The sequence below is a fragment of the Python bivittatus genome, unplaced genomic scaffold (assembly GCF_059951505.1).
Source record: "Python bivittatus isolate LINGU-HERP-01145 unplaced genomic scaffold, Pbiv_v1 ctg000980_np1212, whole genome shotgun sequence".
Lineage (NCBI taxonomy): Eukaryota > Metazoa > Chordata > Lepidosauria > Squamata > Pythonidae > Python > Python bivittatus.
Window position 1 is genome coordinate 1,346,026 of NW_028277125.1, and position 27,922 is coordinate 1,373,947.

The 27,922-nt window shown below is 53.1% G+C and overlaps 1 protein-coding gene across 3 annotated transcripts; it reads right to left on the reverse strand.

Annotated features, from left to right (window-relative positions):
- Positions 1-43: 43 nt before the first annotated feature.
- Positions 44-27,707, reverse strand: CCDC50 (coiled-coil domain containing 50). 3 transcript variants are annotated; one of them, XM_088132503.1, is made up of 12 exons: positions 27,373-27,707; positions 16,780-16,842; positions 15,704-15,833; positions 13,131-13,221; positions 12,744-12,861; positions 9,851-10,636; positions 6,398-6,516; positions 5,929-5,973; positions 3,141-3,230; positions 2,237-2,313; positions 1,520-1,620; positions 44-827 (listed from the first exon to the last, which is right to left on the reverse strand). In XM_088132503.1, exons 1-12 carry the CDS (start codon positions 27,419-27,421, stop codon positions 808-810), a joined length of 1,689 nt encoding a protein of 562 aa, XP_087988629.1. In that variant the 5' UTR covers positions 27,422-27,707; the 3' UTR covers positions 44-807. The 3 variants fall into 3 exon arrangements, with proteins under 3 accessions (XP_087988629.1, XP_087988628.1, XP_087988631.1); XM_088132502.1 differs by having other exon boundaries at positions 2,237-2,316; XM_088132505.1 differs by lacking the exon at positions 9,851-10,636 and having other exon boundaries at positions 2,237-2,316; positions 27,373-27,683.
- Between the last annotated feature and the right edge of the window lie 215 nt (positions 27,708-27,922).

Here is a 27,922-nt window from a genome sequence, read left to right on the forward strand (position 1 = left end):
AATGGAAATAAAAAAAGCAGAGAAGTCATCTCTCATTGTTAGAATTTCCTTCAGGAAATGTTTAGAAAGCAAGAAAGGGGTAGCTTAAGATGTACAAAACAGCTGGGTCCATCCTGGAATGCCCCAGTGTTTCCTGGAACAATCCCATTTTTCTTTCCCAGAACAAGACATGTCTCTCTCATTTCTGGAAGTCGTCTTCTCAGAATAAGAAACAGCGCTCAGAATTCCAGGTGGAAGACATGCTTCAGGAAACATCTCCAGAACTTTCAGATCGGCCCATTCCAGGGAAACACTGACCCATTCTGGCCATGGGCCCCTCTAAGGCCTGGTCCTAGCTATCTGCAAATCTCTCCAATCAATTCATCAGAGCAATCCCATGGAAGGTTCAGGACATGAAGACCGCCACCTTCTTGGCTGTCTGATTCCACCTGTCCCTGGGCTTCCACTTTGTCTCCATCTGGTCACATCCTACTCTTGTGCTCAACCGACCGAACACTCTGGACACAAAACTGGGTCTGGAATCTAGAAAGAGATTCTTGGGGTGCAGCTGGAGTGGGAATTGCCCGCATGCTAGATTTAACTGCCCTGCCTGAGAGAGAGAGGGATCAAAGACAATGGGAACATCGCCCTACAGGCTGAAGGAGGAGGCACTGTTTGTAGACATTCTGGTGCTCGGAAAGGAAGTGATCCCAGGACGATCTCCTTGGAGAACGAAGAGAACTCAGAACATCTCTAGGAAGAAATGCAATAAAGCCTGCTACACAGGAAAGTCAGTATCTATGGAAAAAAGTCTAGTTTTTTTTTCTCCTACTGCTTATAATGGTAACCTGCAAACAAACAAAAACAAACATTAAATCAGCAAAGACATCAGATTAAGCCTTCTAATTTTGCTGCATTTCCTATTCTGAAAGGAAGACAGGTGGAACCTCCTCCTGTTGTGTGCAAGGATCCTCCCCGCTCCCCCAATGGTTTGGGAATGACCCCCTGTGGCAAACTGGTCCACCAAGCAAACAAAACTCCATTTATGGTGGTAAGCTAAGAAGGACCATCCCAGCAAAGGCCACAATGCCGCCTTGTCCTCAACCTTCCTGGGAACTACCACCATAGAGGGTGTTCAAAACAAGTGGTGCAACCAGCTAGACTAGAGTCTCCAAGTCTGAACCATGACCATGGTGGCATGGAGATGGAGGGAGAAAGAGGGGAAGATGCTGGGGAGCAGCCGTGTTCCACTCTGCCTCGCCCGTCACAGCGTGTCTTTGGAGGGGAAGAAGGCCAGTGGCCACCTCCGTGGCCAACTCTATCTGTCTAAATTGGGGTTTGGCTCTCCTTCCACGGAAACCACAGAATGTCCTCAAATACTCCTTGATGTCTCTCTTTAGCTCAGACACAGGAGTAAACCCACAGAGCCCTTGGGGTGCATTGGCCATTTTTTTTAATGTGGACCTTCTCACATTGCAAAACAAAGAAATATAAACTGGGGGGCACACAATTCTATATAAAAAAGGGGGCCACTTCTCACCTTTATGAGCCGACTCTGATTTGGATATCTGATGTGCCAAGTTATGCTGATTTGTAAGACTAGAAGGATGATTCAAGTCCTTGGTCAGAGGTGCAGCAGCTCTGGCAGGGAGAGGACAGAACAGGTTAGGATCACAGCTGTTGACAACAGCCTGAAGAATGTTGATTCTGGGATCCTGAACCTGAAGTAGGTAGAAGAGAAGTTTCCCAACCCCATGCAGGAAGAGGTCTTGCTGAACGATGTTGGTGGGATACAGAGGTGGGAGAAGTGTCAGCATCAAACTCCTAATGGACTGGACTGTCCTCTTCCAAGAGAAAAGTTCTGCAGCATATTAAGAGTAGCACGGTGGGGCCTGAAGGCTGACAACTGGGATTAACATTAAAGACAAAACAGCTGAGACTTTGGCCCAGCCTTACTGAAAGGGTTAACCTGTGCTACCAGTGCAGATTCAACAGATTCAAACATTTCCTCTGCAACAAAATAAACATTTCCTCCCAACAAAATAATTCCCTGTACATAGAAAATTAGATGTTAGGGGACACTTAGAACTCTTTTGTCACATTTCCTAATTTTCTGCCTTCAGGGATTGGGGGGTAAGAGAAGTATCTCCACAAGGAGAAGCCTACTGAGATGAAAGCAGGGCCCACGACCAAACATCCTTTAGCAAAACACATGATTTCCTTCTGATGCACAGAGTACTAGACACCAAGCACTTACCGCGTGGGCTTCTCACTCCTGCCTCGATGAGGTTCATATCCTTCCCTTGACCGTGAACACGCAGACTCGTGGGGGTCCTGCTGGATACAGAAGAAAAAGCTATGCTGGGACCATCCTTCAGGCTATATGTCCATGAAGACAGAAGCGGAGCGCAAGATATGACACTCAGCATGTAATTTAAGGCCCTGAACATTTCAGAATATAGGTGCTGGTGCAGGTGGAATTGGGCTCATATGGGAAGCACTGGGGTGCCGATGGGATCTACTCTTGCTTTATAGGTGTGACTGGAAGTGAAGGAAGTAAGATCTTAGAAGCCCAGCATGAAGCTTTCTTGTTGCAAACTTTCAGCAGTCCTGGATTAGAGATGGAAGCTTTTCTCTTTGGGCTTCTTGGTCTGAATTCCCTGACATCAGCTATGGGGGGCGGGGGGGGAACACCCACACATATTTACGAATTGCCCAAGGCCAGTCTTAATTTTGGGTAAGGGATGGGATGGAGTCGGAGTGATTAATTCCCTCCCAAACAAAGGGTTTTGGGCATTCTAATTTTAATCAATCGTGAGGAACAGAAAACAAATTTCAGAAACATACTGGTTTTGAAACTTCATTTAAAAAAGGAGTATAAAAGAAACATCCAGATATAGCGAGAGGAAATCTCAAAATCAACCTTCCTCAACCTATCCCCATCCCAAATAAGTTGGGAGTTGAAAACTCAGCATGCTCTCCATAAATGATGGAAATGAGAGTTCAGCATGTTTTGAAGAAAGATGGTCTATGAAAGCATAATTCTTTACAGGGGAAATATAGGCCCTTCCTCCACTTTTAGCCTGGCCTCCCCCATGGGAGGCAGAGGAAGGTCCTCCCCAGAAGAAGCCAATGTCTTCCCAAGCTGAATTGTAACGCACCTTCCAGTCTTGGTCCTGCCTCTTCTTCTCTCGCTCCTTTGCTTTTTTGTAAGCTTTCTTCTCCTCTGCCATCAGAAGGCGAGCTATTTCCTGCAGGAAACAATCCATCCCAAAAATTATGACTTTTCGGCTCACCTCCCCACTTAAGATTTTCTCTGCTCATCAGTGCAGAGAAACACCCATCAGACCTGGTTGGAACATGCATGAAAACCACCACAAAACACCTTCTCTTCACTAAGAAGTTACTAAACAAACCCACAGGGAAATGTCATGGGGTAAGAGAAAGCCAGTTTGGGGTAGTGGCTGAGGGTTAGGCGAGAAGCTGGGAGATGGGAAGTTCTAGTCCCACTCTGGGCACAAAGCCAGCTGGGTGACCTTGGGCCAGTCCCTCTCTTTCAGCCCTAGGAAGGAGGAGGCCAGGACAAACACTTCCGAAAATCTTGCCAAGAAAACTGCAGAGACTGATCTAGGTAGACGCTAGGAGTCAAGATGGACTTGAAAGCACAAATGTTGTGAATTCAGAATGGAAACACAAGATATGCATATCTGAAGAAGAAAGTTTGCTTATATTTGATGATCAAGGTTCAAGGATTTCCTAGATGTGAGTCAATTTTGTACACTGATTATCTTGATTTTAGCCAAGCACCCCATAACATACCGATTAGAAAGCTAGCTAAGTCTGGGTTAGCTAGCCATGATAGGTATGTAGGTACATATTTTACTCAAATCTTACCCAAAGTATTTCCATAAGTGGTTCCTTATCAAACTGGAGAGGGCCCAGATTTAATCTTAGGCCCTCCAATATTTTTATTCATGAATTGCATGGAGAGGAGAGGAATGTTGATCAAATTCACTCTAGCTCAGTGTTTCTCAACCTTGGCAACTTTAAGATGGGTGGACTTCAACTCCCAGAATTCCCCAGCCAGCCATGGGGTGCCACTGCTCTAGCTAGTGCCCTCACAGACAGAAATACAATTGAGAACAATCTTGATAGAATACAACAGTGTGAAATTTAGTGATGACACTTGGGTGGCCTTGGGTCGGCCACTCCCTCTCAGCCCTAGGAAGAAGGCCAGGGCAAGTCACTCCCACAAACTTCAGTTGCCAAGAAAACTGCAGGGACTTGTCCGTGTAATTGCCAAGAGTCAAGACTGATTCAAAAGCACAGAGACACACAAAGGTCCAAGAGCATAAGGACAGCCCTGCTGGATGAGACCAAGCCCATCTTGGTCCAGGACTCTGTCCCCCCCAGTGGCCAACCAGATGCTTCCTCTGGGATGCATTCAAGCAGAAGATGATCGTCCTCTCTCCTGCTGTTGTTCTCCTGGAACTGGACTGGGAGGCAGGTTGCCCCCAGTCCGGAGGTAACATGGGGGGCAGACTGCCATCCTGGCTGCGGGGCCTAACACTTTCCTGCAGACCTCCAACCCACCTTCCAGTCTTGGCCCTGCCTCTTCTCCTCTCTGTTTGTGATTTTCTGACAGGTGAAGCCTTTCCTCGTCTCTGGTCCTGCGTTGCATGTGAGTTTTGCCCAGGGTTCACACTCTCCGTGCCCATGCATGCTTTTACGTACTTTGATCACGTCTGCCCCCCTCTTCAATCACTCTTTTCCAAGCAAAGAATCCCATGTTTTTTGTAGAGAAAGTGTTCAAAGCCCTTGATCATTTTGCTTGCCTCTTCCGCAATTTTTTCAGCCCTGCCACATCTTTTTTCAAAAGTTACAACCAGATCGGTATGCAATATTCCAAGTGCAAACATACCCCAGGCCTGCATAAGGACATCAGCAGTTTTGTTTCCAATTCATTTTCTAGCGGTCCTTAGCGTGAGATATGCCTCTTTTCCTCTGCTGCCTGACACTGAGTCAATACCTTCCCTGAGATCTGCGCCAGGACACACAAAATCTTTTTGAAAGAGCCCAGATCCCATTAGGGTTTGCAGGAATTTTTTGCTCCCACATGCCTCACTATGCTTAAACTGAATCTCACATGCCTTTTGACTGACCGCTCACCCGATTTAAAGAAATCCTTCTGGAGCAATTCACAATCTTTTTTTATTTTCCTTCCCCAAATAGTTGGGTGTTATCCACAAAGACCACGGAGGACAAACCACTTCTGCACTGCGGCCAAGAAAACGACATGAGTCACCAGGATATCTTGGCAGAAATGAGCTCTACTCAAGAGTTCCTCTCGTTTTATCTCGGTTTAATCCTTTAGGGACAGGATAATGGGCAGGACCTGACCTCCCCCAAAGGTGTACTGTACTAAAGGTGTCCACCTCCAAGGTGCCATAGTCAGAACCTGTGGCCACAGGTGGCTGAACAGCCGGGACACCCCCATTTGTTTACAACTCTCAGCACCAGCTGGCCAGCCAAGACCACACTGGAAAAGGAGTCTGGAGGTGCTGATACCATGCCTTTCCAGCTGCAACTTTTTCCTTCTCCTGAAATTTCTGCTCTGGATTATTCTGCATGCACCCTACAGCAGACACCTGGTATTTTTACCTGCCTGGACATTTTACAGCTCTGTATTTTTAGCCATCTTCTGATCTTCTTTCCAGCTGGGAGGCAGATGGCCAAAGGCCAAGGGGAGCAGCGAGGGTTCATGGAAGAAGGGCAGGGCCAGGCTCCCTGGGCCAACAATATTTCCAAGAGCTGAGTGGGGTTAAACCACAAAAGAGGCACCGGAGGAGCAACACACCTGGTGGTGGAGCCTCTGAAGCAGCCAAGGTCACCTGGGGCTTTACATTCCCCTTTCCTTATTTACACACCTGTGTCTGTAGGAACACCTACCTCATCTTGAGCAACTTGCGCGGCTCTCTTATCCACCTGACTGGCCTAAAAAACAAAGGAAAAGGGGAAGCTTTAAAAAGAGAGTGCCGAGAAGCCTTTTCCTGCAGACCTCCAATGCGCCCCCCACCCCTTTCTCTCCCATCCTGAATGGGGTGCTTCATGCACCCTCCCCTCCGCCTCCGCCTCCCTCCAACGCTCTGCGGCTCCAGCAGGAAATCTTCCCTTTGTCGTCTTCATCTGGCAGGTTCTGCTTTAGAACAACACGACCCTTTTCCCACTCCCGATCAGCCAGCGGGGTGACAAACCCTGCCCTGCTCACTACCCTCAACTCCCAGAGAGGCCAAACCCCTCCACAGTCACCAGAATGCTACTTTGCTTCCCGTCATTAGCCTTAGATGATATCAAAGGGAGGCGCAAAAGCAGCTGATGTGAAAATTGGGGGTTGGAAGGGCAGTTTGGCCCCGCTCACCAAGAGTTCCTCCTCCTGTAACTTCCAGGCAATCTCGGCGTCATAGAACTCGGGGTCCTGAGCAGCTGCTAGTCGGGGTCTGGCGTAAGCGTCTTCTTTTGCCCCCCGTGACTTCATCCCTGCAAAACAGGAAGTGAAAGGCCTCCTTCCCAGAAAAGACTTCAGAGCTAAAACCAGAGCCACCCAGGGAGACAAGGAAATGCTGCAGATGGCACAGACCGGCTTCTATTTTCGCTGCTGGTTTGCGCTTAGCTTTCCAGACGCCGGGCTGAGCAAGACGGGGCAGCTTGTGGTTGGGGCAAGTCTCTTGTGTGTCCAGCTCCAGAGCTCAAGAACCCCCAAGGACTCAACTACATGCCCCCATGAGCTTCTGCCCTGAGTTACTGTGCCCCCAAACCACTAGGTTCCCCCAAAGAGAGATCAAAGGAGCCGGGCATTTTTGCCCTTGGGGAAAGACAACTAGAGGTGGGGAGGTTTTATGGAGGAGGAGGAGGTCCAGATCTGTCCTCCATCATTCCAGAGTGCAAGACGTGGAGTGATGGATTCAAGGCATGGGAAGGCAGAAGATCCCAGCTGAAGGTTAGAAGGAGAAACTTCCCCCAAGGAAGAGCACCGGGCAGAGGAGCCAGTAACCCAGAGAGGGCTGGGCTCCCCTTGGCCGGACGCGTTCAAGCAGGCGCTGGACGGCCACCTCTCCAGGGTGCTCGAACTTGGACTCCTGCTCTGACCTCTGGGTGGCCTCAAGGGCCCTTCCAACTCGAGGCTGGAGGCTCTGGCCACACCCTGCAATGATGCAGAGACTTCACCTGGAATTGCTTCCTCTTCTGTGTGTTAGGGCAGCGGCTCCAGCTGGGTCTGACTCCAGGCAGCTTCAAGCATGCAGCCATGCCCTTTTCTTGGTAATGGTACAGAAGCAGCTGGCCACTGCCTTCCTGAGGATGCATAAGTGAGTCCTGCCTTTTGCCACCCTTCTCCAACCTGGTTGCTTCCAAGTCCCAGAATTCCCCTAGCCAGCTTGGCTATCGCTGAGCATTCTGGGAATTGAAGTCCACACACTGGGGGACACCCTTGAACTGCTTGAAGCCCCGGGTCCCAGGGCCTGTTCCCAGGCAGACCTGCTCGCAAGGAGGCCAGTAGGGAGCCTAACCCTCCAAGCAGCCATGGATGGAGTGCAACTTTCCACATCTTGCCTTGCTTCCCCCTTGGGTGCTCCTGACCCGGGCCCGGAGGCTCCTCTGGCCCTACAGGCTGAGCCACGGTCTGGCCCCAGCTGTCCTTGGCTCTGTGGCAGAGCCTGGCTGATCAATTGCCCATGCGGGTATTTCTCAGGTTGGTCGGAGCATCTCTCCTCTGTCCAGGGAGCAAAGGAGGCCCTTTAGGAGGACCCAGGCAGGGAAAGCTACTGATGCCATCTGAGGAGGGGGAGAGCAACCTGGGCCTCTTCCATGCACTGGCTCTATCCTGGCCAGCCTGCAGCACCGAGGAGACCCCTGGGCAGACCCCTCTGCTCACAGAGCAGAGGCCCAGCGGGGGAACCAGGCCAGCCCACCTGAACCACATGCACCACTCTTGTGCAGCAGCTGAGCACGCAGCAGCATCTGCTGTGCAGGAGGCGTGCACAGCCCAGCTGCCGCGCTCAGGAGCTTCTCTGGGGAAGAATGCTGGGAGCAGGGAGCAAGGCAGATTTCCTGCAACGCCCACGTCCCCTGGCAAGGACCCAGCGAGAGCAATGCCCACAGGAAAAGGATGGGAGGGTCTATTTATAGACAGACTGGGGCTGTTTCAAACCTGGCAGTCGCTGCAAACATCCCCAAACTGGAAGGAGAACAAAACTAGGGAACTGAATTAATTGGACAGATGCAACCAGTTCCAAGCAGTTTGTTTAAGTCTTCCTGGGAACAAAGAGAAAAAGACAGGTCCCATCTGGGACTAATTTGCAGCAAGTCAGAGTCGGGAGTTGGATTCTCAGGTTTTGAAAGAAGAAAGTCTGGATGCTTTTTCTCACCCCAGCAGAGGACCAGCAGGCACCACCTTGCCCAGTCTGGGACAGGCTGAGGACCATCTGCTGGCTTCTGCTTCCTTGGGGAGTCCTCAAATGAGTAAGCACTTATGGAGCTCTGGCAGAAAATGTGGTGGTGGCCGCCCATTCCGGGGTCTGAGAGACAGCCTAGGTGACCCCTGACATGGGCACATTTCACCGGGGGCTCAAGGCCATTAACTGCTGCTGCCCAACTTCCAGTCATCTCATGGAACTACTGAAACCGCAAGAAAGCATTTTATGGTTAATGGCCCTAATCCAGCATTTCTCAACTTTGACAACTTTAAGATGTGTGAACTTCAGTGCTGGCTGGGAAATTCTGGGAGCTGAAGTCCATACATCTTAACGTTGTCAAGGCTTGGAAACACTGCTCTGATCGGTCTTAAATGCAGATCCTTTTCTGATCAGACGTCCTCAGATGTATTGGACAACAACCCCCCCTACAAAGCTGCAAGTGCTGGAACAATCGGGACTGGAGTCTAGAAGTTAGGTTAGGTTACTAGGCAAGACGCTTCCTCCTCCAGAATCCCCAGCCTCAACGTCCTGACGCTTCCACCCCAGAGGGACCACTCCACCAACGCCCGATGCTCTGCCACCTCAAGCAGCTGCACGAGATGATAGAAAGGCAAGCACGGGCCCCTTTGCACAGCTGCACCGCATCCTGAGACAGCTAAGGAAGCACACTGCAATTGGGGGGCTGCTCCGAGAAACTACCACATGACGTTGGAGGGATGCTCTTCCTTTTAAGCTGCTTTGGAGAGGGATCTGGGCTCTCTGTACACGGCCCAGCAGGCACCATGAAAAGCAGCAATGGCACGGATGCCGAAAGACAGCCAGAAGTGGAGTCATCTTTAAAATATAACAGCGGATCAACGTATCTTTCAGAGACTAGGAAAACACTCAATGTAAATACGACTGTTCTGTACGGAGCCCTCTAACTTCTTTTCCAGCCCGTTGGCATCTGGGTTCCCCTTAATCCGACCTCCGATCTCAAACCACTAATTGCAAGTTTCCTTTAGCTGCAGTAACGGCAACAGGAATAAGCTGCCAGAACTCGCCAAAGCACCTGCCTTGGCTTCCAGGCTCCGACTGACCCCAATTCAGCTCGGAGGGAGGAAGCCAAATAAGGGAGGCTCCAACCCTCAAAACAGTCCTTGTGGCAGAAACCCAAGGAATGTCTAACACATCTGCAATAGAGACAATGGTGCTGCCAGAGCAAGATGAGGTGCTGTAAGGAAAAAAAACTCTTACCAACCTGATGTGCACTTTTAGCACATTCCTGCCTCCTTGGAGGGCCAGGATTCTTCGAGGGCAGCAGCCGGACCCCTCTCGGCCTAACTGGGAAAAAGGGCCCTGGGATTTCCCGGAAGACCCAGAATCAGGCTCACGGACGCCCGTGGCCTCGGCCCCATTACCTGGGTTCCGGGGGTGGCTCGCTTCCCCGTTCCAGCCCTCCCTGTAGTGGGAGGCGGGGGAGGCTGGCGCCCCCTCGGGCTCTCTTTCTCCATCCTCCCTCCTGAGACGGCGCCCGTGGGCAGCTTCCGAGTCGTGGTGCCTGGCATGGCGGGAATGGGGCCTTGGGGAACGACGATCCTCAGGCAGTGGGAGCCTACGACAGTCCGGATTTGGGGAGCGGCTTTTGCTGTACGGCCGTTCTGCTTGCCTTTCTCTCCCATTGGTGCTCGAGTTTGGCCCCCTCTCCCCTTGCCTATGGGGCCCATTGCTGCGATGCGCGCTTGTCCGTTCCTCTTCCCAGTCCGCAAAAGGAGGGGGTGTCCTTGGGGGTCTCTCGCGGCTCTGAGGCCTCTTCTGATCCCTGATACCTCTGCTGGCCCGGGGGGCTTCTGCATCCAAGACCAGCGGCAGCGGCCCCCGAGTCCTTTCCTGACTGCCGGCGGGGCGGCTGTAGCCTCTGTCGGTGGGTTCGTCCTCCTGCTGCTCCTCCTCCTCGCCCGGAGGACCCTTCCGAGGAGGCCTCTCCTGTCTGCCTTGCTTCCTCTCCCGCCGGTTCTCTCTGTCCTTCCTCGGATGCTCTTTGGTCTTCCTCGTTTCTGAGGAACTCCCCCAAGCCTCCAAGTCAAGACCCTCTGAAATCAACGGAGGGCCCCTCCGGGGGTCCCTCGTTTGGGGGGGCTGCCCATCAGCGCTCCCGGGTCTAGGGAGCTCGGGCCCCGTCTCCCGGGGACTCCTGCACAAGTGCTCTGAGCAACGAAGGGGTGAGACAGACAACGGAGGTGAGTTAGTGACCCGTGTTAATGGCAGGTGCGTGGCTAAACAGCGAGGTGGGGGAGGTGGAGGGAGAGAAGGCAGGAAGGGGCAGCAAAGGCATTTAAAGAAAGCAGCAAAGCTCATGCAGGACCCCCAGTGCCTCGTCCTGAGGGCCAGACCCTCAGGCGCTTCTCCGCTTGCCCTGACCTCAGCTGGAGCAGAACCGTTCCCTTCAGCCGAGGACTGAACCCGGGACTCCCTCTGTCTACAGCAAGTGGAGACCCTTCCCCTGCCAGCATACGCAGCAGAATGACCACACAGGGGTGCAGACCCGGCTGCCCCACGGCCTGAAAGCAGCAAGTTCAGCGTGCAGCCCGCGAGTCTCTCCACCTGAACTCTGGATCAGCTGCCCCCTTGCAAGGCATCCCCCGCCCCAAGGGGAGCGAGAAGCACGTCGGGCAGAGAAGCGCGGGTCTGCCAGTCGATTATCAGCACAATCAAGGACAGAAATCAGGGGTTGCCTCCTGCTGCCCTCAAGCCACCTCCAACTTATTCCATGCATGAAATCATGAGGGGACGGTTGGGGTAGGCCCAGTTCCATGCTAGGAGATTCGCTTTCTTGCTCACGAGGTCAAAAGCTGCGTTGTTTTGCATGGACAGAGGGGTTCGGGTCCTCCTCTCCCCCAACCCGCAAGTGTGCATGCATCAAGGGACGTTTGGCACCATCGGTAGGTCTGTAAGTGTCACCCTGGGCAAGATCCCCCACGAGCAGCAGAAGAATGGCAAGCAGGAACCACGTAATCATGCGCTCCAGGCACAAGCCATGTGAAGTTCTGCCAAGCCTGGGAGAGGCCACAGCTGCAAAGCACACGCTCTGCCGAAACTCACAGGCCCAGCGAGAAAGGCAGAGGGACCAGGAAGGGCTGCGCTGAAGCCCCAGTGAGGACAACGCTGGGCTCAGATTATGTCGGACTGACTCGGCTTTCCGGTGGCATTCTGCCAGCTGAGGGGCCAAGAACGGCAGGTTGCGTGGGCTCCGACCAAGAGCCAAGAAGAGATCCAACTCTTGAGAAAACCTGCATCCTCCATTTGGATCCGGAGACAGCAACCCCAGTAATTATCAGCCACTCTCCCGATACACGCAAGCTGAGGAAAGGCAGAGCGTGCGGCACAGATGCGTGCGTGAGGACAGAGGCCTGCCAGAGACACCACACCAAGCAGCATCCAAGCAAGTTCCCCACCGAGTTCATTAAATCCCAGCCCTCGAAGCTCCTTTGATCACAAAAGCACTTCAAAGAGGAGGAGGAGGAGGAGGAGGAGATCCAGCCAGTAAATCAGAATCCCGCGGTTTCAGTTCTGCAGCGATCATCGTGCCCGAGAGTGGCCTTCGTTGGTGACCAGAAAGGACCCAGCAAACCTTGCCCCAGGGCTTCCCAGCTTGCTTTCCCGACCTGGGCGGCATTCACCTCCAGCGGGGGTCAGACATCCCCCTCAGCGACCAGGAATGTCTAAGAGCTTCACCAGAGCCAGGCGGAACCGGCCGGCTGCCCAGCCGGACCAATCTGGACCCAACATCACGGGCTGGTTCTGCTACCGTTTCAGCCACCACCACGTTGGACCACAGAAAGGCCGAACCTCCCCTGCCACCAGGTCCAGGCACCATTCAGCAGACTACGAGCCACACTGGGTAAGGCCCAACTCTGGGGGAGGTTCTGCCGTCCATCAGCATTAGGGAGGCGTCCTTCTAAATCCCCCCCCCCAACTCTCCCAAGTGAGAAGAGAAGCCAGCAGAAAAACGCTGGCACTGAGCCTTCTTTTGCCTCCTGGATCGCCACCTGGAACCAAAGGCCTGGAAGGACTTCTGGGCCCTGCAAAGGTGTGAGGGGTGCATGCGTGTGTGCGTGCATGCCTTGACTCCTGGCAACTAGATGGAGAAGCCCCTGCGGACTTCCTGCCACATCCTCAGAAGCCATTGCCTTCTTCCTAGGGCTGAGAGGGAGGGCTGGCCCAAAGGACTCACCGTCTCCTGGTGTCTTCACCACCACACCAACTGGTTCACCTTGCACTGAAAAAGCAACGGGCAGCAGCCGTTCCACTCACCTCTGTTCTCCGGGTAGCAGCCTTCTTCAGAAGCGCTTTGTCGCAAGGGATCCGGAGGCGGTTTCTTCCTCCTCTTTTCCTCCTGCAGCTCCTTCTGCTGCAGAATCCGCGCGATGTCCTGAAATGAAGTGCATATGAAGGAGCCTTTTTCCAAGTTTAGCTGAAATCCATTTTCATCCCTGTATCTTTTCCCCCAGGCGCTCAGGGAGGTCCCTACATGGCCCCCTGGCTGTTCCCTCCTTTGGCCCCCATTGGAGGACCCCTCTCTACCCCTTTGCAGGCTTTCTGAGGGCTACCGTTGGAAACTTGCACGGCTAAGGCTGGGGACCTGCTTGTTTCCTCCAGGAGAGAAACAGCCTTTGCCTCCACGCACAACATGAAGGTTACCTCATCATCCTCTTCCTGCCGCCGCCGCTGTTCGGCTTCAATGACCAGCTTGACCTGGATCTCCTGCGCAATCTCGCAGTCTTGCCGCTCTCTGAAAGAACCAGAGGATGAGGATGGGTGGGGGAGACAGGGAGGAAGCATCGAGCAGGCATGACCAGGGGAAGACAGCCAAGGGCAGAAGGAAGGTTCTGGCTTGGCCGGCAGCACATTCACAGACGCCTTCAGGATGAGAAAGGCTGTTCTGATGCAAGGCTCTGCACTCACATGTCCCACCATCAATCTTTCATGGCCTGGAAGGGCATATCCTTATGGCAGCCTTCAAAAAGCACCCTCTCCCCCCAGGAAGGACCATCTCAGCTGCTGCTTGGCCTCTTCTGGAACTGGAGACACAGGGGCACTGAACGCGGGGCTGTTGCATGCAAGAGCAGAGGCTCTACCTTGGATCCATGACCTCTGTTTCAAAGGGCCACAGAGTCAGCCCTGAAATGACCCGAATGAGCCTTCAAGGTTTGCAGAGCGAAGGCAGAGGGCCCTCTCATTAAGACAAGCAGTAATTCATTGGCCTTATTTGCATGCAGCATAAGGCAGGGTTCCTAGCACATGCAGCAAGATCTCGAGAAGGAAGACCACTGCTGAGGGCCACAATATGCAAGAGGTTGTGTGATAAGATGGTGCTGGACCTTCTAACAGGCAGCAGCAGCACTCAGCACGGAACCTGGCTGGCTAGAGGAACTAGCAAAAACCTGGAAAGTTAATCATGTCAGGAGTGGAAAGCAACGGAAGACGGCCGGTTATGGTCACGTGGGATTTGTCTGGGGTGGAATTCAGTGGTATCTCTTCAGAGGGAAAAGCAAGTGACAGCTGATTAGGGGGAGGAGGTGGAAGAGGAGGAGAAGAACCACAAGAACCACCACCCCTTTCTCTCTGAAGGCCCAGGAACGCAGATCAAGCATCTACTCAGCTTACTTTATGAGGAGTGAAGCTTTGAGAATCAAGAGTTTATTCCTTCACTAATTCAGACTGAAAAGTCCTGGCTAATAGCGATGCTAACTGTTTTTATGAAATCCGAACGGTTTGATCGTGTTACGGTTCACCGCCCTGACTGCCCTCCAGGTATAACGATGGGATGCGCGCATAAACGTGATGCGTGCGCCTGTTGCGTAAGCCTGGCATGTCTGGAAGCAGTAAGTCAGACTCTCCGATTCGGGTGAGACGCTAACCCGGCACGCCAAACTCACACAGGCCTCGCTTGCATCTGCGGAAGGTTACGTTGCCTGTTCGGCTCTGGCTGGAAATCCTGGTCACCCTGAAGCCGGACAGCGCAGATCACGAGCCAAAAGCTTCTCCCCGCCTGCTTCCCCCAGGCCAAGCTGTGCGTGACTTTACGCCCCTCAACCCGCTTCTCCCCTTCCAAGCCGGAGCCCCAACGGGCCAGCTGCTTCTTCTACGGAGAGTGCCGATTCTGCGTGCCCCCCTCTACCGTTAGCTTCCCTTCCGTACATCCTTTTCCAAATGCGGCCCCCGGAACTGTACCCCCATTTCCTAAAAAGGCATTACAACATTTCCAAAGCATGGAATTTGCCTTTTTCACAGCTGCCAGACACTGCATCAACAGTTTCATGCCACTATTTTATTTCATTATATTTATTTTACTATCAAATTTATACCCTGTCTTTCTCTTTGTGTAAACACTTGACATCGCTTACAGCAATCCACAATTACAGCCACGAAGACCCCCCAATGTCTTTTTCCTGGCCACTCAGAGGCAGCTCCAGCCCCATGAAAAGGGGAGGGTGCCCCAATGCGCATCGCTTTACATTTTTTTGTACCACAATGCCATCTGAATAAGCCTGACCCCTTCCAAGCTGGTGTCCTGTGGGTATGCAGACTGCCCCACCCAAGTTGGCTGAGCATTCTGGGAGTTGTTGTGAAACCTCTTCTCCGGGACGAGAGGCAGGAAAGGCTGATCTTGGTAACTCAATTTCTGCACGCCACGTTTTTGGGCGGACCTGTTGCCTCCCTGCTGCCTGGCTTCTGTCCAACCTCAGCCAGCATATCCTCAGCTTCAGCCTGGACTCTCCCCCCCCCCATCACCTGGGATAGATACCCCCGTGGAGGCAGATCAGTGCAGCTGTCATCCTCTTGATGTCACAGGAGGACCAGTCTAACGTTCGGACAGGCTCACTTTTCCGTAGGGCAGGACTGCTCTCTCCGTCCCCTTGCCAGGTCCCACCCTGCCAGGAAAGGTTTGCAGAAAACAGCCTAACAGAGGGTGGGGCCCTTTCTCTTCACTAACTGCACCAAACCTATTTTAGGATTTACCTACAGCTTCGTGAGTTTCCCAACTCAGACAGGAGGAAACAGCGCTGCCAATTTTTAGCAATCGTGTTGCCAAAATTTGACAGTGCAACTGGAAGGGATTTTTAGCACCGTAAGAAAGGGGGCTACACCCAGCCCTGTGGCTGCAGGTCGTCCCTGTTGTTCAGCGCAGTGAGAGTCCCGGGGCATCCTGTGATCCTCCAGGGTCCCCCCGGGGAAGAGCGCAAGGACCAAGCACCACAGCCGCCACTCACATGTCCTTGTGCTGCTCCTGGAGGCGAACGCGCGCCTTGCGGTCTTCCTCCTCTTGCAACTGCTTGGCCATCTGCAAGTCGTACTGGACCAGGCGGTTGCGCTGGACGTTGGTGGCCAAGTGGTGCTCAACTGAAAGGAGACAGGGAGCAGGCCGTTAAACTAACAGTCTGCAAAGACTGCAGTTCCACCAACTGAAGCTCTATTTGCAAAGGATGCTGAAACACAGAGTAGAAATAACCAAACAGGATGGGTTCACCCCCAACCTAAAAAGCCCCCAAGTTTAATAAGCTGTATGGACGCAGACCCTCCACCAGATTGGGTGAAGCATCCATGTGAACACAGCTTGGATTAAAACAGCAGCACAGCATCTTCTGTGAAAACCCAGGTATTTTCTCTTCCAGCATTAGAAAGGTCTCCATGCAGGACCAGGCGCAGGATCAGGTTCCAGCAAATTTTAAATTACACATTCAGTAATATTGGTGAACTGTGTTTTAGGGCACATTTCAGTTTCACTCTCCCTGGGCCATAAAACCCAGTTCACAAATGACAATAACTGGATTCATACAAGATGCAAAACCAAACATCAAGCTAGCTATTTGGCAACGTTAAGGTCAGTCAGATTGTTCTTTTAAAAATGAGGTTCCCAGCACTTGGGATATCCCGATGGCGGGTTCCCTCGTTCCCAAGCAGGCACACGCAGCTTTGGTTATTCTGCTGCACTATCGAAGCAGCTAAACATGTTTATCTTTTGGGCGGCAACTGCTTTACCTTATTTTCCTTACGTGGCCCCCGTTTTAATAATTTTCAGATTTTTAAAAACGATTGTATCCACGGCTCTAATTAATTTTGCAATCTGCTTCGAATGCCCTGATACACGAGCAGGGCACATACCGCATATCTCAATAAAGACACACAAAAAGGCTACAAGCCACACAACTGGATTACAACTTCTAGCACTTGAGGGCAGCAATGGCGTCAGTTCCTGCACGGCAGGAGGAGGAGCAGAGGGGAATTACGCAAAAGGCTGCCTGCAGACGAGGACAGAATCCGCCCGTGTTTCTCCGAGGGAACTTACTTTCCTGTTCCTGCAGGCTGTGGGCCAACGTGTGATCCTCCAGGACAGCGAAATCCCGGCACACTAGGGCAAAAAGCAGAAAGTATGAGTCTCCTCAAAGAGGGGTGTGTAAAATCCCTAGCCTGGGATTACCCTACCTAATAGTTACCCTGCTAACTTGGGTAGTAACTTCTTCCATGATAGCAAGGCAACAGAAACCTCAAAAAAGAGAAAAAAGTCTTGCCAGATGCTTATCAATGCTTCTCCACAGACACAGCCGAGAGGCAACGGATACCATAACAGAAAGAACCTGTGGGTGTGCATGCGTGGGTGTGAGTGCGCCAAGGGCAATAGGAAAGCACAGATCTTCCACCAAGGCCCCCACCTCTTGCAATGGAACCAAGGAGATCCTGAAGCTGGCAACGTCTGTGGAAAAATGCAGATTCTCTGTATTTGTAGACAAATAGAAATGATTTGTATTTTGATGCTTTTGTATTTTGGATGAAACTGGCAACCTGTGTAGAAAAATACAGATCTTCTGTATTTGTAGAAGAATACAAGCGATTCTCATTCTCTATCAGCAGCCAAGAATCTGTTCTGCTCGGAGAAGGGACAAAGGTCCATTTTCATCCTGAATCTGCTACTGCAGAGTTCCACAACCGATGAGAGGGGAGGAAGAAGGAAGGAGACCCTCTCACTGCCAGCAATATGGACTCCCAAGAGTCAGGGCAGAGACCACGTCCCCGCCAGTTTCAGCAGACAGCAGCCTCCGGGAACTTGTGAGAAGGCAGATTCTTGCCTTCTAATCTAATCATTAATTATTTAATAATTAATGAATTAAATAATTAATTTAATCTGGGCAATCTAATTGCCCAGGCATGCAGACCAGTAAGTCTCTTGAGGGCCTGTCAGCATCGCCCAGGAACTTACACAGAGAGCTGGTCGGGTGTTGTGGGGACTAAAAGGCTGGACTAGAAGGCTGAGGCCAACCTCTTCTGTATTCTTCCAAGAAAACGATATGGCCACATTCAGGAAGATACCAGGAGCTGTGTTTGGCTCAAAGAAGCCTTTCCTGTTATCCTTTCTTTTTTTCCCTCCCTTCCCCTTCCCCCTAGCATTTTCCCACAAGTACACGGTCCATTTTGTTGATAATTAACATTATTATTTATTATTATGTATTTATTATTAGTTATTATTTAGCCAGTTGATAATAACTAACCTGCTATTATTATAAATAATTATAAGTAAATGCCTGTTAGTTTATTTATCTGTTGCGTTTATATCCCACCTTTTCTCTGGGATCACAAGGCAGCAGACCTCAGGGTGTCCCCTAATTTAATTCCCCAGAGCAATAAACACCCTTCCCCAACCCCGCACCCCCAAGATATGTGCCAGGATGACAACTGGAGCCCCAGAAACGCGATGAACCGCCATGCCTAAGGAAAGTTCAGTGCTTGGCTCTCCACAGATACCACCCCTGCAAACAGCAGGAGCAGCGGCCTCTTCAGATACAAGGTGCAAGACGCGAAGCCCCTTTCCTTGGGAATGCAGAAAGGGTGGCGATGCCTGGATGCTGGATAAGGGCAGATTTGGGAGGGAGAAAAGCTCAGCTGTGACCATCAATTCCTTGACAGCAAGCCTTTGTTTCCCCATTAGATGGTCCCCCTCCTTCTGAGTGAACCACAATGGAACAGAAGGAGCTGACGTTTCCACCATGACCCACCTCTCTTCCCAAAGAGCCCATTGGCAGGCTGAGGAGGAGGAGGGAGTCAAGTGGGTCTCCAGCATGCGTCCATCTCCTTCTCTGTCCCCCTCTGGTCTCCTCCTGGAATTCAGCCCACCCCCAGGCCTCCTCCTCATCTTCCCAAGCTGTTGCTCAGACACTTTCTCCCTCCTCCTGCGACGTGGCAGATGGGTCCAAGATTTGGGCTGCCCTCTGCTTCTTCTTAGACAGCCCTATTTCCCTCCCGAAAGGTGCACAGCTAAGCCTAGAGTTTCTCTGGGAGAAGAGATGTGTTGCGTACACAAGTGGATCCAATCCTTTGCACTGCCAATGAAAAACTCAACCTAGAGCTTGGAAAAGCAATGGAAGTTCTGCCTGGAGGCTGCATAGGACCAGCAGCAGTCAGCAAAGCTTGGCTCTGCAGACAGTGTCACCCACCACCTACCCTCCTCCTCCTCCTCCTCCTCCTCCTCCTCCTCCTCCTCAAAATGCATGGTCTCTTCTCCCAGCAATAAGAAAGAATGGGACTGCCAATGACCACAGCAAGAGGCTAAGAGGGAGGAGAAACGGCTGCTTAGATTGGGAGTTTTACCACTGATAAAAAACCAGGTGTAGACTTTGCAAAACAAATGAAACATTCGTGGTGCCGTTCCCCCACCCCACCCCACCCCACCCCAATTTTATGTTAGTTTTGCAAACTTGCAAATGACATTATCAGATGTGTACTGACTCCCTTTCCAAATGCACGTTAGGAATAGGCGTTTCTGGAGGTCTTCTTCCTCACGCCCTCCTGCACCATTTCATCATGCGTTGTCTTGGGCAAGAAAAGGACTTGCTCCCTGCCGGAGTCTCTCTTGGGCTGGCCTGCCGAAAGCGGCCACTCCAGTCCACCCGGCCTGGCGAAAACGCTTTGGAAGAAGAGCCAAGGGCCACCTCGGCACTCAGACGCAGTTGCACAACACACAACGTGTGGTTAGGGGTGTGGGAAGGCCGCCTGTTCAATGACATGAAATGCACTATGCGAACCCAGAAAACAGATTCACTGGCCAAATTATGTGCACAGCATGAACGCTACCAAAGTGAAGTTAGTGGGGTCACACCATTCTACGTCATGCAGTTTGCTGACATAAAATACTAGGGTGGTTTAAAGGGCTTAAGGCAGTGTTGTCCAAACTTGGCCACTTTAAGATGAGTGGACTTCAACTCCCAGAATTCCCCAGCCAGCCATGCTGGAGTTGAAGTCCACTCATCTTAAAGTGGCCAAGTTTGGACAACACTGCCTTAAGGGAAAAAGACTACTGTATACTTGTAGAAGAGCCAAGAATTTTAGGTGCCAAAATGCACCCCAAAAATTGGGTTCTGCTTATCTGCGGATGGGCTCATCCACATATATATATATGGTAATACTTTCTAAAAACCCCTTATTTCCTGAATATATTCATGGGTAAATCCATCCACAGATAAGCCGACCCTTGAATTTTTACCAAAATACCATGAAAAATGCAGATCGATACATTTTTCATGCTATTTAAAAATTCAAGGGTTGGCTCATCTGCGGATGGGCTTATCCATGAGTATATGCGGCAACCTTAAATCCCAGAGCTGTTCATTAGTGGTAATAGGGGATGACGGCCAAATAGAGCCTCCATGCACAGAAGCAGAATATCTCCAAATACTGGAGACAAGCAACAAAACTTCAATCACTGAACAACTTTCTTGAGCATTGTGGAAGAGCAAAGAATACAAAATGGCTAGGATCAGGAGTGGGCAACCTTTGGACTTACCCAGAAAGCTCAAAGTCAGGGAAATCTGGGTTAAGGAAACCGGTGGCAGCCCCTAATTCTTCCTTCCTAATCTTTCCTCCCCACCCCACACTGCCCGGGTGTGAATAGCTAACGAAAGAAAAGACTGTACGTAGGATATGCCTGGAAAACCAGTCCTCTTCACAAAACACCACTGAATTTAGACGTGGACACCGAAATTCCAGCTTAACTTACAGAACACATGAAGCTGCTTTCGCTGACACGTCTCCATCGCTCTTGCTTCTGACACAAGACTGCCAGATCAGCTTTTGGAGGTCTCCCCCAACCAAGACATAACTGAGAGCTTTCTGCACCCAAAACAAATGGTGGGACTCCAGGCAATCTGGTGGATCTCAGGGTCACAAGTTGCTGTCATACATATTGACTGGGTTCATATTCATATTCCTTGGGCCACGTATCTAGGTTATACATGAACGGACTCAGAAAAGTCCATGTGAGACCTTTCAAAGCGAGCCATAAAGGCAGAAGATTTTTCCCTGATAGATCTCTGCTTCTGCAGCATGGAGAGAAGCTCAAGATGCCTAAGGAGGCATAATGAAAGAGGCTTCCCCAGAGAAGAGATGATCCCCCCCCCCCACATGAACTGGAGGTGGCTGAGACCATCAGGTGGAAAACGACCAGGAGGCATGAGGAGAGGACCAAGCTGGGGTTGGCCAAGTCTTGTTCAGAGTTATAAAAGGGGACGGGAACTCTGGTCCTTTGGAGTCACCACAAAGATCAAGGGACCCAGCACAGGATTCTTCTGGATCTCAAACCTGGTCCCAGTCAGCTGCCTTTGAGTTGGGCCCCTAGGCCCAGGAGCATGAATGCATGAAGGAGCGGAGGCTCTCTTTTAGAAAGCAAGAGGACAACTGGCACCTCCAGAGATGTCCTGAAGACCCTCCCCAACATCCTTCCTTGAATCTTCCCCCTCCTTTCTTCGGCTCTCAAATGGCTGGGGAGCTTAGCCAGATCACCAGAAGCCGAGTCGCTCTGGATTCTCAGCTGTTCCGGAGGGGGGAGGCAGCTGAGCAAGGAAAGGAGCCTCCCTCTGCCAGCTGGCCTTCTTCCTCCCCCCCCCCAGAAGACGCCTCCAAGATCTCGAAGTTTAAGCCAAAACAACCGTAGTCAGCCCAAAGTCAGCCAAGAATGAATCAAACAGCTGCACCGATGGAAGCGGCCCCATTACAAATAGCTAAATTGACCTTTATCCAGAACTGGGGGCGGGCGGGGGGGGCTTTGCTCCAAAGGATCAGCATGGATTGGCTAGAGCTGGTGCGCACAGGTTGCCCTGGTGATGGACTCCCTTCCGCACACTTTGGCTTCGGGCCCTTTGTTTGATCACAGATGCAGCCACTGCTCCGTCTTCACAAAGCCAGCAGGCTGGGGGGGGGGTGGGGGGGGGCGTCCCCCAGCTCCCGGCCTAAATGCAGCAACTGAACCAGGAAAACTTCTCAGCAAACTCCGTTTCCCAAGTTAACTGAGAAGGAGAGCGCGCCCACTTCCACCCAGGCACGCTTCAAACGAGGCTGAATCAGCAGAGAAATAAATGCACCGCCCTGGTTTAGGGACGCTTAAAACCAACCCGGGACATGCAAAGACTTTCTCGAAGAGAGTTTCTAACATGCCTTGAGAAGGAACCCCCCCCCCCCCAATCTGTTCTGCTTTAGGGCACACCCTTTGGGCCAGAAACGCCCCTGCGCAGACTGCGAGCAAGAAGGCAAGAAACGTCAGCCGGAGGGCCCTCAGCCCCATGCTGGTATTTTCAGAGCATCAGTCCTCCCCCCACAAGTATTATAATGCCAGCTCCGAGCAGCAGGTTGACCCTGATGGCCTCAAGGAACCCTCCCAGGATCTCCCGAACGCGGTCCAAGTCTTCCCATGACCGAACCACTGCATTTACTCCCGCCGTTTCCAGTTTCCCGGAAGCAGGAGGCGGCACAGGCGAGCGGGTGGACTTTGGCTGGGCGTGGCACCTCCAAACAGGCACGGAGGAGTTCCAGAAGAAACCGAGCAGATCCTGGGAGGGAAGCTGAAACCAAAGAGGAGGATGCATCAGCAGATCTGGAGGAAGCCTCAAATGCCTCCCCTGGAAGGGCTCTACCATCTGGGTGATGCCGGGGAAAGGCAGAGGGGATGGCACCAACCGCTGGATAAATGGCAGCATGGGTGAAAAGCGGGAGAGTGCTGGGAGGGGAGAAGAGCAAGCAGGGAGCCCCCCCCGCCACCCCCCCCCCCGACAGAGACAGAGAAAGTCTTTCTGGAGGTTCAGATGTGAAGAACAGAGAACCAGGATGGGGTTTCCCAGCGCAGCCGCTTCCTCTGCAAAAGTCCAAGGTGGTTCCCTGGCTTTCATTCTTCCTCTCCCCAACTGTGGCGAGGCGTGGGCACCAGTCAGCCCAGCATGCGCCCCCTCCTCCCTCCCTCCCAGGGGCAGCTCTAGCTGGAGGCCCTCTGCTTCCATGGCCCCCTCTCGGCGTGCTCGGAGCCCCAGCGCCCATCTCCTCCAGGCCCACGTGGCAGCTGCAGGATCAGACCAAGCGGCTCCCACCCGTCGCCCTGATGCTGCAGCGGGAAGCTCACCCCAGACACAAAGGCCTGGCCGCCCCATCTGGTGCTTCGGGCTGCTAAATCTGGGATAAGGACCGAGCAAACCTACCCAGGGCCCCTCTTAAAAAATAAGTGGCCTCCTTGAGACAAACGGACTCTTGTTCGTCCATGCAGAAGGGAGACGCTGGGCCCCAGTCAAGATGAGGACAGTTGGGGGGGGGAGATCAAAGGTGAAGCCCCCCCGAAGGCAGGGCTCTACTTTAGACCAGGTTCCCATGCCTCTTCATGAGAAGGACAGGGCTTTTACCGACGCGCAGGAGACGCAGCTCACTCCTAGCACAGAAAGCCCCACGGAGCTCCGCCAGCACAACTTAAAAAGGGAACGAGGAAGAGGCTCTCGCCACCTGCACTCTCGGAAAGGAGCTGCAGCGACGCCTGATCTGGGCCAGGGCGGGCTCCCACGGGCTCCTCGGCTTCACAACCCAACCAGGCTTTCCAGGCAGCTGCGGGTCCCTCTAGTTCACCCCCGTTGCCCCTCCAAAACATTGACGCCCTGCCTGGGAATCCTGGCAGAGGGATCCCTGGAGGTGGCACCGAGGAGCCTTCAAGGCTTTCCCTGAGGTCTGGACAAGTCTCGGGGGTCTCTGGGCTTCTCAGCTCCCTATAGGCCCTCGAGGCAGGAAGGATCCCAATTCCTCGTGAGCACAAAAAAAGCTGGCGGGGGGAGGACGCCTCCCACTTTCTCCGGATTCGGATCTGCACGGGGGGGGAGGGGGGAGAGGCCAACAAAATGCATCGATTACTGTTATTATGTGCTTTTTCTGAGGACTGCAATTTTGTGCCTTCTTCCCTGGAAATAAGCCCCATCAGCAAAACTCAGTTTTGAAACTAGTCTAACAGAGCACTGTGGGGTGAAATTTGCATTCATTTTAAAAATAAACTCCAGGGTTTCCTGGTGGGCAGCTGTGCAGCCTGTCCCCCCACCCCCACCCCAACCACATATTTGTGTTCTGCTGCATTTGTTCACAGGCTACTTCACACGTTGTTATTTCACAGCATTCTGCCTCTTCCCAACCCGACTCGCTCTAGGCCTAATCCGGTACCAGGAACTGGGCCTCCGGCTGACGGGTCAAGCCTATGCCGGCTCCGCATAAACCCGAGTACCCTTCCTCGCCCTTCAATTACACATCACTTAAACGAAGGAATTAGGAAGAACATTATCCGTTCTACGTAAGAAAAACACTTCCAACTTTTAACCTATTCAGTTTTCCAAATTAACTCAACCCCTCGGAACACTGTTCACATAACACATTTTGGAAAAGTTGGGCAAAGGTTTGGCAAAGATTCAGAGGCTGCCTGCACACCCAACACATCAAGCTTGCTTAACGTTTACTCTGCTGGAGCTTCCTCAGCATGTGTGTGTGTATTAAAAGTTTTAAAAAGGAAGATAAAAACGAATGCAAGCTAATATAAAGTAAGGAAGAAGGAAGAAATCGAAGAGAAAGCTGAAAGTGCAAGAAAGGAAAAAAAGAGTAAAAATAGAAAAGAAAGGAAAAAGATACAAAGAAGTGGCTTCCTATCTTCTTTACAGCAGATATAAGTACAATTATAAATTTACCTCTTGCTCTAAAGTTACATCGTAACTCTCCTCTTTCTATAATCTATCCTGTCTAATCCCCAAAACCATAAATGATAAGTTCATTTTTTTCTGTTTTGTGCAAAAAGTCCATAAGGGGTTCCCAGTCGGCAATAAACGTAGTTATTGTCTTTTCTCTGAACAAAAAACTCCGTTTAGCCATCTCAGCAAGTTCCATCATCTTCACCAACCATTCTTCCACTGTAGGCATTGCCAAATCCTTCCATCTTTGTGCATACAACAATCTCGCTGCAGTTATCATGTACGAAAACAAAGTTCTATGACTTTTTTCCCAACTGTTCGTCCATCAATCCCCAAAGAAGAAACTCTGGTCTCAACTGCATATTAATCTTTAAAATCCTCTGAGTCAGTGTATGTATTTTAATCAAAATTTTCTATACTTTTTACATGTCCACCAAGCACGATAAAATGTCCTTTCTTGTTGTTCCCATTTCCAGCATCAGTTTGAAGGGCCTTTGTTTGGGCTTCTTCGTGACCTACAGTATTGTGCAAACTCAGCTTAGTGTTTTGTGCAAATCCAGAAAACAGTGAAGCAGCCGGGCAAAATGTGTTGTGCAAATGGCCCCATATATAAAACAAATAGTGACCATTATTTTAGTAACCACCCTCCCAGGTAGGCCATACCCACATCTTGCTCTTACAAGACACTAGTCCTCATAGATGGATCAGTCCAGCCAATCTATCCCTCTGAGAAAGTCAGCCGCAGCTCGCCAAAGCTGACACCTTTCAATAACATTTCTGAGTCAGAAAAGCTGCTCCCAGCCTCCTCCTGATTTTTTGCCACCATGAGACTGGCACGGCTCTCCTCCTACAACATATATTGTATGGGGATCTTTACAGTGTGAGTGCACGGGGGGGGGGGTGTGCGTGCGTGTGTGTTTTGTGCCTTCATGTCCAAAAGGATAACCGATAAAGGGCAGCAGTGCTGCTCCGGAAGCCAAGAAGGAGCCCTGTTCCCCAGCTCCCCTTCCCTGGCTGACGAAGGCCAACCACCCTGCGCAAGCAGGCACTGCTGCCCGACAGTCAACGGAGGATCTGATCTGAAAGCAAAGTCTCAGGGAGACCTTGGACGGCCGGCGTCAGGAGCTGGGCCGCTGTTCCTCTGAAGCCAACGTCTAAGGTAAAATGAACCATGAATCAGAAACACGCCGGTGTGTTTCCCGCAAGAGAGCTGATGCTTCTCATCGAGGACCAGGAGCAGCTAGCGGGACGTCCCTGGAGAGACTACCCGAGTGCCCCGTTTCCCCCTGCTTCTTTGCTGAGGAAGGGCAGAAGTGTTTCTGCTTGCAATGAAGGCGCAGCATCAACAGCAGATTTGGCGCTGTGGCTGCCCCCCGAGGTCTGCCTGGGGAGCCCCCAGCTCCCAACTCCTCACCTCGCGAGGGCCGCCTTTAGCCCATAGCCCGGCTGGCACCCGGCACCCCTTCCGCCCTCGTTCTTCGCAGCCATTCATCCCCCTCCCCGCAATTCCGTCTCCAAAGCCGCCCTGAGCTTCTGCCAGGCACATTCTCTCTAGACGGACTCCGAGGCTTTGGGGTCTGAGGGGCTCTGAACCAGCAGGAGCCCCCACGCAGCACCTTCCGCAACCCCTGAAGCCCCCTCCCCTTTTTCCTGGGATCTCGTGGCTGAAGCTGAAGCTCGATCCCAAGGAAACGCACACCTAGGCACAGCAAAGATCCTGTGGGCGTGAGCACCTGCACACGTGCAGCTGCAGAAGTACAACTGTACACACAGGTAGGTGATAAAGGGTCGGGGAACAGCGTTGGCAGGATCAACATCTGTTTTGGAAACTAAGGTGCCTTCCTTATGCACCCTCGATCATAGTTGGTTGCACCCTGTGCCTCTCTTGTTTTAAGCCATGGTTTACCAAATAAACCACACTGGTTGACACATCACGCTGAGCTGTAAACCAGGGTTTACAATGGGTCCATATGTTGCTTCGCAATAAAATCAAACAAGCTATACCATGGCCGAGTTCACAATACACTCCATGATTTAGCCACGGTTATTGAACAAATGAGAATCCGTTGGGTTCATGACCCACGAAGCTGAGAATCACGGCTTACAAGTCACGCTGGCCAGGTTCACCCAGCATGCTCTGCCTCCCACGAGCAAGCTGGCTTACGGCGTGAACGCGGGCGGTGGCTTAAACGGGCGTGCAAATGCGGTCCGTCCTGAGACTGCTGCTTGGGGGAGCGAACAACTTGCCTGCAACTTCAGGCCGGGGGCAGACGCCTGGCCGGGGCCAGATTTCCGGCCGTTCACGGCTTGGGCGAGGGGAGCGACCCACCTCCGGGGGACTTCGCTACCTACGCGCGGTTTTCCCGCCCTAACGCGCACCGCGCGCCCTCCGGCCGCCTGAACTGACCCGATACAGGGTAGCGAGGCGAGGAAGGCGCCGGGTCCGGCTGCGCCTCCCGAGCCGCGAGCGAAGCCAGCGGAGGGTCCCGGCCGGCCGGCTTCCCAACAGGTTAGCCGGCCCAGGGGGAGCGCAGGGGATGCCCTTGCCCCGCCCGAGGAGGGCTAGCCTCGGCCGGCGCCGCAAAGCCAGCCTGCCCGCGGGGCGAGCCGCGCGAGTTCGCGGGTCAGGCAGGCCGTGCGAAGGCAGCCCGGTCCGCTCTCGCGCCTCTGGCCGGGCTCCGGGAGCGGCTTCGGCCGGGGACGGCGCAGCCGAGGCCAGGAGCGCGAGGACTCCGGCGGCGAAGGGCAGCGCAGCGCAGGGCAGGGCAGGGGGGACCCGCTCGCGCCCCCGGGCCCGCCGCCCACGCGCGCCCTTCCCGTGCGGGGTCCAGGCCGGGCGCGGAAGGGGCCTCCAGCCGCAGGGGGCCTGCGGGCAGCGCTCCCCGCCACCGCGGCCACCCCAGCCCGCCCGCCCGCCTTACCTTCCTTGACGCCCGGCAGCTTGGACTGGTCGATGCCCAGTTCGGCCATGTTGCCGGGCGGGTCGGCGGGGCGCGCGCGCCCCCGGCCTGGCCTCCTTCCCCCGCCCGCCGGGGCCGCGATCCGGGGGGCGCGCGGTGGCGGCGGCGGCGGCGGCGGCGGGGTCTCCCGGGGTCTCGGGCGGGCTGGAAGGGTCCTGCCGCCCGGTCCCGCCGTTCGCCCGTCGCCTCTGCCGCCGCCTCCCTCCGCCCTGCAAGGCGGGCCGGGCCGGCGGGACCCTCGGCTGGCTCCGCCCCCTCCAGGTAAAGCCGCGTCCGAAGCCGGCGGGGACGGCGCCGCTCCCCCGCCCCGCCCCCGCCCCCGCCCCTTCCCCCGCGCATGCCGGGAAGTGTAGTTTTGGCTCTTCGCAGGGTGAGGTCCCCTCCCCTCCCCTCCCCTGCCCTGCCCTGCCCCCGCGCCCGCTTTGTCCTCGCCTGCGCCCACGGCCCTCCCGCCGGACGACGCTGTCCTCGGCCCGGAGGCGCGCCGGCTGGCCGGGGAGGGTGGCCGGGA

Coding starts and splice junctions, on each gene's coding strand:
- CCDC50 (XM_088132502.1), bottom strand. CDS start 27,421: ATGGCCGAACTGGGCATCGACCAGTCCAAGCTGCCGGGCGTCAAGGAA. Junction 16,843..27,372: donor GCTGCCGGGCGTCAAGGAAG/GTAAGGCGGGCG, acceptor TTTTTGCCCTAG/TGTGCCGGGATTTCGCTGTC. Junction 3,231..5,928: donor CGCAAGTTGCTCAAGATGAG/GTAGGTGTTCCT, acceptor TGTTTCCTGCAG/GAAATAGCTCGCCTTCTGAT.